This window comes from Lingula anatina, chromosome 9, assembly GCF_051362555.1.
Source record: "Lingula anatina isolate TDL-2025a chromosome 9, LinAna3.0, whole genome shotgun sequence".
NCBI classification, from domain to species: Eukaryota; Metazoa; Brachiopoda; class Lingulata; order Lingulida; family Lingulidae; genus Lingula; species Lingula anatina.
In genome coordinates, this window is record NC_141775.1 from 19,122,302 (window position 1) to 19,138,873 (window position 16,572).

The window sequence follows — 16,572 nt, forward strand, 5'->3', positions numbered from 1 at the left end:
CTAATAAGATACATAAAAGTGTTTGTTTGACATTTCCTGCATCTTTACAACATTGTAAGTTGATTATGTAAAAATGATGGTAAACTTGTTATCGTGTATTGTGTAATAAAGTGTCAAAAATGGAAATAAACTCATATCATTGCAGTTTGTCAGATTCAATCATTAACTATGTTCAGAATCTCAGAATGGAGGAAATTGGACATTTAACACTATTCTATTGATATTTTTCCCATCTCATCAATTTTCTTAGTTGATCATATAAAAATTGCAGTAAACTGTTTATTTTGTTTTATGTTAAAAAAGTGTTAAAAATGGAAATAAACCCATGTCAGAACAGTGCTGTCTTGTTTCACATTTCCTCAGATTCAATTCTTAGGCATGTTAACAGTCTCATTATTTAACTAATAAGACATGTAAAAGTGTTTGGTTGACATTTCCTGCATCTTTACAACATTATTAGTTGATTATGTAAAAATGATGGTAAACTTGTTATCGTGTATTGTGTAATAAAGTGTCAAAAATGGAAATAAACTCATATCATTGCAGTTTGTGAGATTCAATCATTCACTATGTTCAGAATCTCAGAATGGAGGAAATTGGACATTTAACTCTATGCTATTGATATTTTTCCCATCTCATCAATTTTCTTAGTTGATCATATAAAAATTGCAGTAAACTGTTTATTTTGTTTTATGTTAAAAAATTGTTAAAAATGAAAAAAAAGAAAAAAAAACATTTCAGAACAGTGCTGTCTTTGTTTACATTTTGGCATTTTCAAGTTGTGACTTTGAAGTTCCATGGGCCTGAAGACCTTTGCTAGTCACATTTTCTGAATATCCATGATGCTAATATTTTATTATTAAAATTGATGGTCATTATGCTGTTAAACATTATGTAATATTGCATCAAAATTAAAAAAAAAAACTATTTTGGGCACTGCTCCCATGATGACCATTTAAGAAAAACCATGTCACTTACTGTTCTCAAACTTACAGGAAAGAAACATGGGACTAAAATACAGCTTCAGTAGGCAATGCAGTCTGTTTGGTAATTCTTACTGCCAGTTAAACGGTTTCACATATTGGCATTTTCAAAGTGTGACTTTGAAGTTCCACGGGCTTGTTTATTATTGCATCAAAATTGGCAAAATAACCTCTTTTGCATCCTTTTTTCTGTTATTTTGTCTGTACATTTGACAGCTTTGCTGCCTTGTTTTTTTCATTTTTCAGCATATATGCAACACTGTAAACACAATATAAGAAAAACAGATAGGCCAATTGTCATTAAACTCACAGGAGTGGTCAATCTTACTAAAACGCAGGTTGAGTTCGAAAATCAGCATAATTGGGCCATTATTTTAGAAGCTGTTTTTTCATATTTCCTCAGATTCAATTCTTAGGCATGTTAACAGTCTTATTATTAGTACCACCAGCGTGTACGCTGGCGGTACTCATGGTTTTAGTCCCGACCCGTCTCGTCCGGCTCCGCCGGCTCCGTTGGCTCCGCCGGCTCCGCGTACTGGCGCCGGATACAAGTCACCGTTACCGCTTCTCCTCCTAGACCGCAAGGACCCCTGTCCCCATCTCTTGGATTTAGGTCACATATAACCTCAACTTGAACCCCCAGGTTTTTTTGTCTCAGTCGCTGCATTGACCTGGGCGTGACGCTCCTTGAAATGCACCCTTGTCAAAATTTTTGAAAATTCAATGCCAATTATCTACCCTACGGAAGGAATTATGGGAAAATTTTCTACAGACAGCTTTCCAAAAGTCATATGTGTAGATTTCAAATATGCCCTTGGATTTGACCTTTGACCTTTATTTCAAGGTCAAACGGGCCAAAATTTAAAAAAAAATGAAATTTTTTAAGAAAAAAAATATTATTTGCCCTGTTATTCAGACACCACACAGACTTAACCAATAATATTATTGGAAAGTGTTACCCTTCAGGTCATCTTTCATCTCCATGAATTTGGGGTCAATCGGTGCATTTTCTTGGGAGTAGCGGCCATAAGATGCCAAAACTGAAAACTGTCTCTAATTCGGGAACCGTTAATGCTAGAGACCCATTCTTTTTTGCATTTTGTAGAGCATGTAAAGCCCAACACTGGAAGTGGTCTCCGTTTTTTTGTATTCCAAACGGTTTTCATGTTATGCTGTATTAAAAAGTACTTTGTGGTGGCACATTATTGTAACTCAGAATTGTAACATTTAGTCCCTTATATCTCCAAAACTGGCCGAGATAGGTCAATAGTCATTATTTAAGTTGAATAGGAAGTCATTTACTTGCAATCTAGATGTGAGCTTGAAATTGACCTTTGACCTACTTTTCACCATGAACTGAACTTTGCAAATTATTGTTCCCTTTTATCTCCAAAACTGGCAGAGATAGGTCAATAGTTACTATTGAACTTGAATAGGAAGTCACATACTGGCAATTTAACAGTGACCTTAAAATTGACCTTTGACCTACTTTTCACCATGAATTGAACTTTGCCAATTTTCGTTCCCTTTAATCCCCAAAACTGACAGAGATAGGTCCATAGTCACTATTGAACTTGAATAGGAAGTCATATACTGACAATTTACTATGACCTTAAATTTGACCTTTGACCTACTTTTTACCATGAACTGAACTTTGCAAATTTTTGTTCCCTTTTATCTCCAAAACTGGCAAAGATACGCCCATAGTTACTATTGAATTTGAATAGAAAGTCATTAGAGGCAATTTATTTTGACCTTAAAATTGACCTTTAACCTACTTTTCACCATGAACTGAACTTTGAAAATATTTGTTCCCTTTTATCTCCAAAACTGGCAGAGATAGGTCCATAGTTACCATTGAACTTGAATAGGAAGTCATATACTGGCAATCTAAGTGGGACCTTGAAATTGACCTTTGACCTACTTTTCATCATGAATTGAACTTTGCAGATTTTCTTTCCCTTTTATCTCCAAAACTGGCAGAGATAGGTCCATAGTTACTATTGAACTTAAATAGGAAGTCATATACTGGCAATTTACTGTGACCTTAAAATTGACCTTTGACCGTCTTTTTACTATGAACTGAACTTAGCAAATTTTCGTTCACCTTTATCTTCAAAACTGACAGAGATAGGTCCATAGTTACTATTGAACTTGAATAGGAAGTACACTAGCAATCTGTGACCTTGAAATTGACCTTTGACCTACTTTTTATGATGAACTGCTTTTTGCATGTTTTCTGGCCTTTAAATCTGCAAAATTGGCAAAGAAATGCTCATGGTTGCTATTGAACTTGAATAGAAATTCATATACTATGATATTGAAATTGACCTTTGATCTACTTTTTCACCATGAACTGAGCTTTGCATATTTTCTTGCCTCTCATATCTTTAAATCTAGCAGAGATGTCCCCATTGTTTCCCCTAGGTTTTATCTTTTGTCAGCATATATGCACCATTGACAACGTATTTCAAGGAAAACCAATAGGCCTTTTGTCTAGAGAATACAGGAGTGATCAAGGGTATGAAAATGCAAGTCAATTCAAAAATCTGCTTGATTGTATCATTTTTAGTCATATTTTTTTGCATATTTTGAGAACTCTTGTTGATTGCATCTTATAGAGCTTGTCAAACACCAGACTGGTGATGGTGTCCCTTTTAGGAGGGGGGCGGGGGGGTCCATACGAATGCGCTTACTCCAGCTGGTGGTACAATATCCGGAGGCGGTATCGCCTCTCTGATCCTCTAGTTTTACTAATAAGATACGTAAAAGTTTTTGTTTGACATTTCCTGCATCTTTACAACATTGTTAGTTGATTTTGTAAAAATGATGGTAAACTTGTTATCGTGTATTGTGTAATAAAGTGTCAAAAATGGAAATAAACACATATCATTGCAGTTTGTCAGATTCAATCATTCACTATGTACAGAATCTCAGAATGGAAGAAATTGGACATTTAACACTGCTCTATTAATATTTTTCCCATCTCATCAATTTTCTCAGTTGATCATATAAAAACGGTAGTAAACTGTTAATTTTGTTTTATGTTAGAAATTGTTAAAACTGGGAAAAAAAAACATTTCAGAACATTGCTGTCTTGTATACATTTTGGCATTTTCAAGTTGTGACTTTGAAGTTCCATGGGCCTGAAGACCTTTGCTAGTCTTATTTTCTGAATATCCATAATACTAATATTTTATTATTAAAATTGATGGTCATTATGCTGTTAAACATTATGTAATATTGCATCAAAATTTGAAAAAAAAAACTATTTTGGGCATTGCTCCCATGATGACCATTTAAGAAAAACCATGTCACTTACTGTTCTCAAACTTACAGGCAAGAAACATTGGACTAAAATACAGCTTCAGTAGGCAATGCAGTCTGTTTGGTAATTCTTACTGCCAGTTAAACGTTTTTTTTTTTTTTTTTGTGAAAATTTAATTTTTCACATATTGGCATTTTCAAGGTGTGACTTTGAAGTTCCACGGGCTTGAAGACCCATGCTAGTCACATTTTCTGAAAATTCTTGATACGTATATTTTATAATTAAAAATTGACGGTCATTATGCTGTTAACCATTATGTAATATGGCATCAGAATAGAAGAAAACACAATTTTGGGTGCTGCTGCCATGATGACCATTATGGGAAAACCATGTTACTTATGATTGCCAAACTTTAAAAAAAGAAATACAGGACTAAAATGCAGCCTGAGTTGGAAAAGCAGTCTAATTGGCTTCTTTTTCTGGAAGTTATACATTTTCAAAGTGTGAACTTGTTACACATTTTACTTACATTGGTATTACCTGTTGAGCATAATTAAAATTTGATGTTGAATTTGCAGTTTAACATAATGTACTTTTGCATCAGAATTGACAGTAGCCTATTTTGTACATAGTTATTTCCTGTTTTTTGTCTGTACATTTGACAGCTTTGCTGCCTTGTTTTTGTTGGAAGACCATCTAAAATGGAGGGTGGATTAACAAAGATATTTTAAAATACTGTCAGAAAATACATTTGGATCCGCTCCTGTTATTGACCATGTTACCTGTTGTGCATGACTTAAATTCAGTGTCGATTGACCGTGCTATTACAAGTATTATTTATTTTTTTATCAAAATGAGAAATTAACCTATTTTTTGCATCTTTATTTATTTATTTATTTATTTTGTCTGTAGACTCGCCCTTCAAGAAATCCATGCCTTCAAGAAATCGACGAAAACTGGAAGTGCGTGTTTTTTGCACCGTTTTTCCTGTCATGCCCATCGTAAACACTGTGTTGTCAAGTAAAATGAAGTGTCTGATACAAAGTATCAAATGAGGCAATGACGTGCTTGCTTGCGATGCGTTCAGTACACTTTGTTTACACTGAGAAGTCGAGGTCAGGAATGCATTATGTTTTTCTATGTAATTACGCAGTTTCAATTTTGATTAGTAAATTTTCTTTTATCTGCATGGTCATTTTCCGAACATTTGTATAAGCCACGAAATATTTCTCATCGGAAAATCACCCAGCAGCTTTCCAAGTACAAGCAAGTGACGTCATGACGCACTTCCGGTTTTCGTCAAGATCTTGAAGGGATTAGCTTTACGGTTTGCTGCACATTTAAAGCGTTCTGTCTCAAAATGTACTCGACTGCTTGGATTGAAATTTACAAAACTTATTCTTCACATGATATCACACATATGTGCTTAATTTGAGAGCTTTAGCTGTTATATATTTTCTACAGTGCCCATTCAAAATTGAAAAAGAGCTATTTTCTGTCGATTTCTTGAAGGGCAAGTCTACATTTGACAGATTTGCTGTCTTGTTTTATCTGGGTACAAACACGACAATTTAATTTTCTGTAAAATAAGTCTTCTTTATATGACTGAGGATTATTTTTCTTTTTGCCAAGGGATTCCACCTTCTATGTGTTTTTCGTTGGCCATTATACCTTATGTGCCTTGAAGACTGGGCACTTGATACCAATTATACTTGATCTTATTAGACGCATTTTCGATGTAATTTATTTATTTTTATACAATATTTATACAATATCCCAAAGTTATATGTTAAAATTTTGTAAAGAAATTCCTTTATCTTAGCCACGTTTTTGTTTACGTTAAGATTGAGTCATTTTCTGCTGGAATGGGGTTTGATATTCTTCTTCTCTTTATTCTACAGCCGCTCCCCCTGATGACAGGGAATCACCTGCCTCTCCTGACAGAGAAGCAGGTAAGTAGTGCACATGTAGTAAAACAAGATTCCGTCTTTTGCTCAGAATCTGCGAGTGTTGTTCTTTTTTTTTTTTTTTTTTTTTTTTTTTTTTTTTTTTTTTTATTGACATCACAAAACAAAACATACATTTTCACACTAAACACATATTACAACATATATGCAACAGACACAAACTAACATACAGTAGTCTCATTGGACATTAACAGCACAAGGGAGTGACAGAATACGTTGCACAAAGTAACAGTACACATAACACAAACTGATTAACATCGTTACAAATAAACAAACAAACAAACCAGCTTATTATCATATATGAGTCGCACCGGATTCTACATGTTACTACGTGCCATTTATACCACAGTCACAATATATGTTATTATGCCGATTTTCATAACAGAAAGCATCACTCACTTACATGATCATACAGAACAAATAAGCGTACAATAGTCTCCACTTAGCTGTGAACCCAAGTACACATAACAAGTTACTACACATGACACGATTAACATATAACGTAACATATAAACAAACAAACCAGCTTTTATCATATACAAGTCACACCGGATTCTACATATTACTAGCGTAACACAAAACACAAACTGATTAACATCGTTACATATAAACAAACAAACCAGCTTATTATCATATATGAGTCGCACCGGATTCTACATATTACTACGTGCCATTTATACCACAGTCACAATATATGTTAATATGCCTATTGTCGGGAATAACAGAAAGCATTACTCACTTACATGATCATACAGAACAAATAAGCGTACAGTAGTCTCCACTTAGCTGTGAACTCAGGTACACATAACAAGTTGCTACACATTACAAACTAACGTATAACAAGTATCCATGAACAATCTGGTGCAACACAAAAGACTTACAGTACGGACTATCGAGATGTGAACTTAGGTACGCAAAGATATTAGACATGCACAATTAGCTATGACTCCAAACAGTAAGAGGTTGTCATACCCTCGACACGTATTGTATCATTCTATGTAAGTCTAAGTATTAAATTGTGCAAGCATACGTACATGGCCTTAAGGTGGCCCAAATTCTGTACTGAGTCCAGATATTTTTTAGCAAATTCGACGAAAGAAATAAGTAATAATTGTTTGTTTCTGCACCTAAAGCTGTAGATATAGTATTTGATTAACATATTTAGGACATTATACGCATCTTTGTTATTTTCTTTTTTGTCAAGAATTCCAAATATAAATGTTATTTTCTCTAAAGTCATATTCAGCTTGTCTTTGATTACATTTAAAAAGGTCTCAGTTACAGAACAATCCCATAGTACATGAATAATTGTCTCCGTCTCTTTCTCGCACCTTTTGCAAAGGGGGGTGTTAACCAAACCAGTTTTTGCAAGATAACTATTTGTCGGTAATATATGTTGATTTATTTTATACTGGAACCATTTAAATTTAGGACTGATAGGAAGGTTGAAAGGCAGTTTATTTATTAGAGACCACTCTTTGTCATTAATATTAAACAATTTATTCCAATTAATTTTGCCCTTTGAAATAGAAGCATTCTTACTAAGTATTTTATAAAAATCTTGGCAGCCCTTCTTACTTTTAAAGAAGATACTTAAATATTCTGGGAGTTTAGGGAGCATTACTTCAGATTCGTTTATATCATGCAATTTCAAGTATCGCTTAATAATGCTTACCACCCCTTGATATTCTAGGAAGTTGGTCTGAATACCATATCGCTTATTTATTTCTTCTTGTGAGAAAAAGGTAATTGTTTTAGTGTCTTTTATAAAGTCCCTTATTGCAGATATACCTTTATTAAACCAGTGCTTATAGTATATTACCTTACTGTCTACTCTTAGGGCTTCATTATACCAGACAGGGGTGTCCAACACGGGCTTGTTTTTCCCCCTTAACTTGTCTTCCTTAACCCTGAGTTCTTTCCATGCAAGTAACACATCCCCCTAGAACCGGTTTTGGCAAACTTTTAGACATTTATTCAAATACTCATTACCACCCACTGACAAAAGTTCGAAATTTAGATATTTAGCTACGATAATTTGCCATTTTTTCCTTTTTGTATAAATACGTCTAATCCATGTTAATTTTAGTGATGATATCAGTGAAGGCAAGTGTATCATTTTGATACCACCTTCATCGTAATTTTTAATAATTATATCCCGCTTAACTTTATCGATCTTTGAGTTCCACAAAAAGTGGAAGAGGTCACTCTGAAGGTCATTGATAAACCTTTGACTAGGATTCGGTAAGGATATAAACAAATGATTTAATTGGGAAATTATTAAGGATTTTATAATTATACACTTGCCGATGGGGGTGATCATTCTTCTGTTCCATCCATTAAGAATAGACTTAATTTTTACTAATTTCTTATCAAAATTAAGTTTGGGGATTTGAAATAGATTAACATGAAATTCAATTCCTAAAAGATTAAACTGGTGCTTTCCCCAATCAAGATGCATATGTGGCAAAAATTTTAAATTACTGAACTTCATACGTCCTATCCATACTATTTTGGTTTTATCTTTGTTTATTTTCAACCCTGATATTTTTGAAAATTTATCTAATTCAATCATAAGTTCGGATAAAGACTTTTCTGAGCCATCAAGCATCACTGTCGTATCGTCTGCGTATTGAGTTAATAAAATGGGGGCGTCATCAATAGTGATACTTTTTATATTATTGTTATTCTTGAGTATTATTGAGAGTATTTCCGCACATAAAATAAACAAATAGGGGGCTATTGGGTCTCCCTGCCTGCAGCCTCTTTTAATGTAAAAGGACTCTGAGAGATTGCCTCCTTGATTTATTGCTGCTTGTGCACCCTTATTAAAAGTATTTATCCATTTGATAATACTTTCACCAAAGTTAAAAAAAACTAGTACCCTGTCAATAAATTTCCACGACACAGCGTCAAAGGCCTTTTCGAAATCTAATAGCACTAACATTCCAGGAATATCGTTATCTTCTGTGTATTGCATAATATCGTATACAGTACGGATACTTTCCCCAATGTATCTCCCGGATATAAAACCGCATTGATCGTCTGAAATAAGTTTGCCCAGGTATTTCTTGACTCTGGATGCTATGACTCCGGAGGCTATTTTATAGGTAACGTTTAACAAAGAGATCGGTCTCCAGTTTTTCAAGTATTGCTTGGGCTTTTCACCCTTAGGGAGACACGTAATTACACTTTGTCGCTGTGTAATTGAAAGTTGACCAGTCGAGTAACCCCAGTTTATGGATCTAACAACAAAATTGCCGAGCTGTGACCAGAATACCTTAAAGAATTCGACAGTGAACCCATCCGAGCCTGGACTCTTATTACTTTTCATTTTTTTTCAGAATTTGGGAGGCTTCATTTAGACTAATTATACCCTCTAGTTCACTTGACTCAACATCTGTGAGCCTCAATGGATAATTGTGCGGTAAAATTGTGCTTAAGTCAACATCAATCACTTCATTAGACTCTGCAAATATCTGTTCGTAGTAGCATTTAATTTCTTTTAAAATTAATGTTTGGGTAGTAATTTCTTCTCCGTTATCTTTAACTATCTTAGGTATTATTTTTGAAGTGAAATTTCGGTTTTCTAGGTTTAAAAAATATTCAGTGGGTTTTTCACCCTCTTCCAGCCACTTTGTCCTGGATCTTATCATACTACCCCTTATTTTATTTTCCCTGATGTATTTTAGTTCCTCTTGTAATCTCTCTATATTATTTGCGTTTAGATTGTAATTTCTCTCCAAATTACTTATTTCTGTTATCAATTTTTTTTCTCTGTCGCCAACTAATTTTTTCTTATAAGATGAAACGGAAATGGATTTGCCCCTGATCTCCATAAGTAGGGTCTCAAGAAAAAGTTGATCATTTACGGTAAACTGTATGTCAGAGTCCGGAATTGAGCAGATATTATTTAGGTTATAGACAGGAAGTGCATACTGGATTTTTATATTATTAATAAGTTGTTTTATATTGTCTATATATTCTATATCATCAAGCAGAGAATTATTGAATTTCCATAACCCTTTACCTTTCCTAAATGGGTTAAATTCAATATTAATCCCTACAATGGAGTGGTCGGATCTATAACTCGATTCGATAAATGAGTTTTTAATACTTCTTACAAGGTTTTCTGTCACAAGGAAAAAATCTAGTCTCGCTTGTTTAATGGGATTTTTTCTCCTCCAAGTATATCTCTTATAACATTCATGTTGTTCTCTATACACATCAACTAAATCATAAATTTCAATAAGTTCTAATACTTTTTTTCTTGCTTTTGGGTTGTTTATATGTCGATATGTCTGATCATAATCTATTTCTGGATTTAGAACCAAGTTGAAATCACCACAGATAATAGAGTACTCATTATCGGTATCCTGTAGCCCCAATTCTATCTGTTTATAGAAGTCGGGAGAATCAAGATTTGGACCATATATATTGATCAATGTCACTTTTCTATCTTCTAATAAACAATTTTGTAATAGAAAGTTACCCGCATCGTCTTTTTTTTCACTGATTACTTTAACATCGGCAGTGTTATTTAAAAGTATAGCGACACCCCTCGAGTTCGACCTGTACGAGCTAAAATAGGCCTTATATCCCCACTCAGACCTAACCCTTGATTCTATTTCAGACGTAAAATGTGTGTCTTGTAGGCATAGGATATCATATTTCTGTTGCCTTAAATAAGAAAATATGTCTTTCCTTTTTTGTCTATCCCCAAGGCCCTGGCAGTTAACGGAAACAATCTTAATACAACTTGTCATTTGAATATACGGCTCTAATAAATGTCGAGGTTAGCTTTTTCCCTTATTTTGCTTTTCATCGCTCTCACCTCAAAACAACTTTTTACCACCACCAGATTGGCACCGTTCTTCCAAATAGCTCCACCTATCATCAACATAAAAATATAATGCAATAAGTACACATTAATTCTACTAGTGGACGAGTATAAGAAAAAAGGTAAAATTAACATAATTTGTCATTGTAGGCTACCCAGACAGCCTCAATAATCTGGCCCACGTCTGGCCCAGATCTGGCAACGTCTGGCAATATCTGGGCCAGATTTTGCCAGACACTTGCCAGATCTGGGCCAAGTCTGGCAAAGTCTGGCATTTATGCCACATTTTGCCAGACACTTGCCAGATCTGGGCCAAGTCTGGCAAAGTCTGGCATTTACGCCACATTTTGCCAGATGCTGCCCAGACTTGGGCCAGATATAGTACTTTCATTTTCAATTTTTATTTTCTATTTATTTATTTTTTATTGACCAGTGAGCTGAATGCATTGAACTGACGTCATTTGATAAATTTTGATTTAATTTATCTCTCTCTTTTTTCTTCAAAGTCCCCTCCTAAGTGTGCTATTTGTTTAATTTGACTTGACATTTGAATGAATTCACTGATCTAAAACTTTTTTGGACTACTCGTTCCGCTGTTGTAAGATTCCGCTTTTTATGCTAAGCCGGTCAAGGACCCGGATGTAGCGTTTCTTAGAGTTATGGATATGAAAAAAGCACAAGCGTATCAAACTGAAACAATTTCGTTGAGTGATTTGATTCGTGGTGCGATTTATTTCGAAGGCATCAACACTGGCGACGAGGATAAACACTAGTGCAAAACTGTGAGTCAAGTTTCTTTGAAAAAAATGGAGAAAAAATGTGAAATTACGGAATTCGAACCGTACAGAAGTCCGGAGACATTGGGTCACGCTCGACGCGATGGCTAGACAGTTTAAACTTTTCGCTGACGGAAAAAGATTGATCTTTTCAAAACCAACGAACGGCATGAATAATGAACAAAGATAGAAAATTAAAAATACATGACAAAGGAGACGCGCGCTTATGTTGTATTCAGCAGGGACAGGTGTACAACTTACAAGATATTTTCAGGACTCTCCCAAACACAGGTTAGAAACATGAATATACATAAGACAGTTAATGCTTTGAATGAAATTGGAACACCAGAAACTGAGTATGATGAAACTGAAGTCATTTGACAAACCAAGCCAGTCTAAACATTACGAGTTTAGACATGAAAAACGAAGTAGAAACTCCCTGACTGAGAAAACATGGAACGTTGGATCACTTTGCAAAACTCTGCAAAACTGAAACTATTATTCATGTAAATGACAGCTTTGAACATGAAAATCCAGGAGTGCATATACATTTGGTGTGGGAACCAATGCACAGAAGACATGGAGGAAATAGAGGAGGTGTTAATCTCAGTGTATTACCAGATTCAGGTGCATATTGTAATATCATTGATGAAAATACATGGAGAATGCTGAAATCCAAGAAAAATAAATGTGGCTCTTGTGGAGGACCAGAAAACAAACAGTATTATTCATGTACACGTCTGAGAAACCTTTAAAAGTGAAGGGAACATTTGAATATGACGTAAAGGCAAGCAAAGGAAGAGACCAGTAGTAGTGAAAGGACATGGGATTTGATATGAGTTGATTAGTTTTGAGAATTTTCAGTGTGGTTTAAGGAATAAAAGTTGGAGTTCATATGCTATTCTGCAAATGTTAGAAAAGACATTTTAAAGACTGAACTGTCAATTAACATGTTTTGAAAGGACCGTTTCTCTCCAAGAAAGGAAGGGATGTTGTGTTTGGACTTGACATTTGAATGAACTTTTGTTAACTTGGTAGAGTTACTTGTTCCATTGTTGATTCCTTTAATAATTATAAGCTTGTCAAGGAGGCGGGTGTATCATTTCTTAGTGTTATGGATTTGAAAAAAGCGCAAGCATTGCAAACTGGTTCAATTCATTGAGTGATTTGATTCGTGATGTGATTTAATTCAAAAGCATTGATACTGGGGTTTGTTTTTGTGCACATGTAATTCTCTTTTAATTGTACATCTATATCTGTGCTGGAGTATACATATTTTTTTTTTTCAGAATTTACATGTATGTACAGTACTGTAGCCAGCATGCAAGTTGAATTGAAACAGTTACTGCATGGTTATTTATAATTTTGTTATAACTCTCCATCATCTAAAAAAGAATGTTTTTTCATTCATTATTCAAGATTTATTCATTACAAAACTATATTCATTAGTGATTATTATTATTAATGATATGTTTGAATTAGTTTAAAAATGACAATGTATAATATTATTTAGGTTGAGGTGTGCAAAAATATTTCCCCCTCAAATCCCCCCCCCCCCATGTACATGCATAATTAATTACAATTTTTGTAATTTGTGTTAATTCAGATTCGATGAGCAGCTTTGTGTTGAAAAAAAAATTGTTGTTATAACTGTTTTCTTTACATGTATGTAAGTGACATTTCCTCCTGTTAAGTGTCTGTATATTTGCCTTTTTGCAGTGTGGTTTTTTTTTTTTTTTTTTTTTCAAACATACAAATTGTTTTGTACAAAAAGACAAGGAGTGGCCCTTAATTTGTTGCATGTTAGTTGCCAGCAAGGTTATATAATGTGTAATAATTTTGTTTAGGCTTTTAGCACAGAATAAATACTTGAATCTTGAGTCTTGTATGTCTTTTTTTATAGTTATCTTATTGAATAATTAAAAATAATTAAAAAAAGAAAAAAAAAAACAATCTGGGCCATATGTGGTCCATGTCCGGCCCTAATCTGGCCCACATCCGGCATGCCATACCTTTGCCAGATATTGCCAGATCTGGGCCAGATCTGGCCACATGAGCAAATGTGAAATAATAAAAAAAAAAACAATCTGGGCCATATGTGGTCCATGTCTGGCCCTAATCTGGCCCATTTGAATATGATCTGGCCCATATCTGGCCCACATCTGGCATGCCATACATTTGCCAGATATTGCCAGATCTGGGCCGACATCTGGCCATATGAGCAAATGTGGACTGGGCCAGATGTGGCAATGTCTGGGCCAGATCTGGCCCAGACATTGCCACATCTGGCCCACATGTGGCAAGCCATACCTTTTGCCAGACATTGCCAGACGTTGCCAGATCTGGGCCAGACGTGGGCCAGATCACTGAGGCTGTCTGGGTATCTTATACTGTAGTGCAACAGCTTATCCGAGGTAAGGGCGTACGCCTTGAACCTCTCGCACTTACACTTGCTAGGTATTCCCTTTCACTTACACAGAATAACATGAGCTGTAAACTGTCCATTTTGACATACACACTTACACAAACGTTCACACACACACATATCCACAATACACGAGTCATCACTACAAAATACCTAGGACGTACTACGAGTCCTAGAAAAGACAAAGCAGCGGTAACACTCACGACGCTTGCATACATCAACTAGCCGTCGGTCACGTGCACAGACACGGTGATTGTATTGTTGTTACAAACTGTAAAATATCGGTATGTTCTATTTTACACATGTCGGCTGGGACGCCAAGGGGCCCTTTTTGCGTTTGTGACATGAGCGCATAATAATAGGAGTTTAGTTCCCCGTCATTGCCTATTAAGCAATATATATATTGAGCAATGTGCACATAATCGTAGCCAAATACTCCCAATAGGTACGATGTCCCCTTCTATTCGGAGCGTACGTATACCAACCGACAATGAAAATTGAGCATTGTTGAATACATCTTATATTTGCATGTATTGTCAATAGCTTAGCTAGTAGTACCACATGTATAACAGCATACCGTATCTCGAGAAACGAGAGTGTGTGGTCATCCGGTGCCCACATCAGCAAGACGCCCCGTGAATACCTGTATTATAAAAATACATGATCAATAACTCAAAACTATATACAATTATTACTATCAAGTAAACAACCGAGACACAGATAATCTGTACATATATTTACCATAGAAGCAGCTCACCCACACAGGCGTTTGACTATATATGTATATATACATCTTATCAAACAAACTAACCTAGCCTACACGATCTAATCTAATTGGAGAGCGTCAATTGCGGACTCTTGATAATAACTGAATCTCTCTGAATTTAAGTGCTGTCCAACCACCCTTGACACTACAATCAATCTATTTTCTACCCTCTTGGCTTCTAGGAGGTTGGCCAGTGTTTTGGCTACACTTACATCGTTATTGTCATTGTAATATACTGTCCAGGCACCGCCACTTTTTATTCTGTAGGCGTAAACAAGCGAGGCTCCGCTTACTTGGCCGCCTGCTATTATGGAGGCAAGCGCAGATTGTGCGTCTTCGACTGAATTCACTCTTGTAGAGATTCCCATAAAGGAGTTACCCTTTGCTTTAGTTTTCTTTTCAGAGAACTTTATTTCATGTCGATGGTTTTTCCTATGTGTTGGTAGGTTTTTTAAACAGTTATCGGGCTTGCGATCATCTGGGGTATATAAGGAGTTATTTATATAGAGTTTTTCGCCCACTAACCTGTGTTTGATATTTTTTGCCCTTAATTCTTTCATGACGGGATAGAGCGTTCTTCTTCTTTCTTCCACCTCCTTGGGATACTGGTCAGTTATCCTTATGTAGGTGCCCTTCAGATTTTTGGTATATTTCATAACAGTTCTTTTGTCATGGAATGTCGTACATTTTGCTATTATTGCCCGCGGTTTGGGTCCGTTAGTTACCGATCCAATGCGATGAACCCTATCAAAAGACACGGTTTCTTCCGCGGGGATCTTCATCTGTTGAATCAGCACCTGTCTCAGTGTATTCTCCACGTTTTCCTGCGGTCCAGTCTCGGGAATGTTATGAAATAGTAGGTTATCTCTCATGGATCTCGTTTGTAGATTTATCATTATCTGGTGATCCGTGTCGACTTGTCTTTGTAGGCTTTGTACTCTCTGCTCGCTAATATTGAGTTGTTCTCTTAGCACATTGTTCTCAGTTTCAAGAGCACTTACTTTCTCGTCCAGTTGGGTCATATTTTCATCGAGACTTTTAACCGAAATCTCAACTTGTTTGAGAGAATCTTTGAAGGTTTTTGTAATGGCGTCCAGTTTATCTTCGAACTTTGCCAAACAATCACTGATAATGTCCCTGATTTCGGTATTGTCTGTAATGAGATATTTGTCACCCTCTTTTTTTCTTGAGCTTTTATCCATATTGCTCTCTTTGATGTGGAGTTTGGCCAACGGTGTGTTTTCTGTACTGGATGATGAACTATGGGAAGTCCTTTGTCTTCCCCGTTTCATTGTTTCATTGGCGCGATTTTTAAACGCACAAAAAATTCTCTTTTATCGTCACAGTACCGGGAACCCTGCCCCTTTCCGCTGTCATTTCACTTTATATTCATCCTCACACAGTCAGCCACAGTCCAACTACAACCGATCATATATAATTTAAGTATTTTATCACCGTGGCCCCAGCTTGAGTTCTACACCGCCGCCATCTTGTTCTCGTTCCGAGTGTTGTTCTTAGCTTGTCGATTAAGTATGTGAGTTCCTGCA

General features: G+C 35.6%; 1 protein-coding gene across 1 annotated transcript; it reads right to left on the minus strand.

Moving 5' to 3' along the window:
• Nucleotides 1-6,496: 6,496 nt before the first annotated feature.
• On the minus strand, nucleotides 6,497-16,514 carry LOC147760088 (uncharacterized). Its single transcript, XM_086995353.1, has 2 exons — nucleotides 14,837-16,514; nucleotides 6,497-11,108 (listed from the first exon to the last, which is right to left on the minus strand). The coding sequence occupies exon 1, from the start codon at nucleotides 16,315-16,317 to the stop codon at nucleotides 15,085-15,087; it is 1,233 nt and encodes a 410-aa protein (XP_086851479.1). The 5' UTR covers nucleotides 16,318-16,514; the 3' UTR covers nucleotides 6,497-11,108; nucleotides 14,837-15,084.
• Nucleotides 16,515-16,572: the final 58 nt, after the last annotated feature.

Coding starts and splice junctions, on each gene's coding strand:
- LOC147760088 (XM_086995353.1), bottom strand. CDS start 16,317: ATGAAACGGGGAAGACAAAGGACTTCCCATAGTTCATCATCCAGTACA.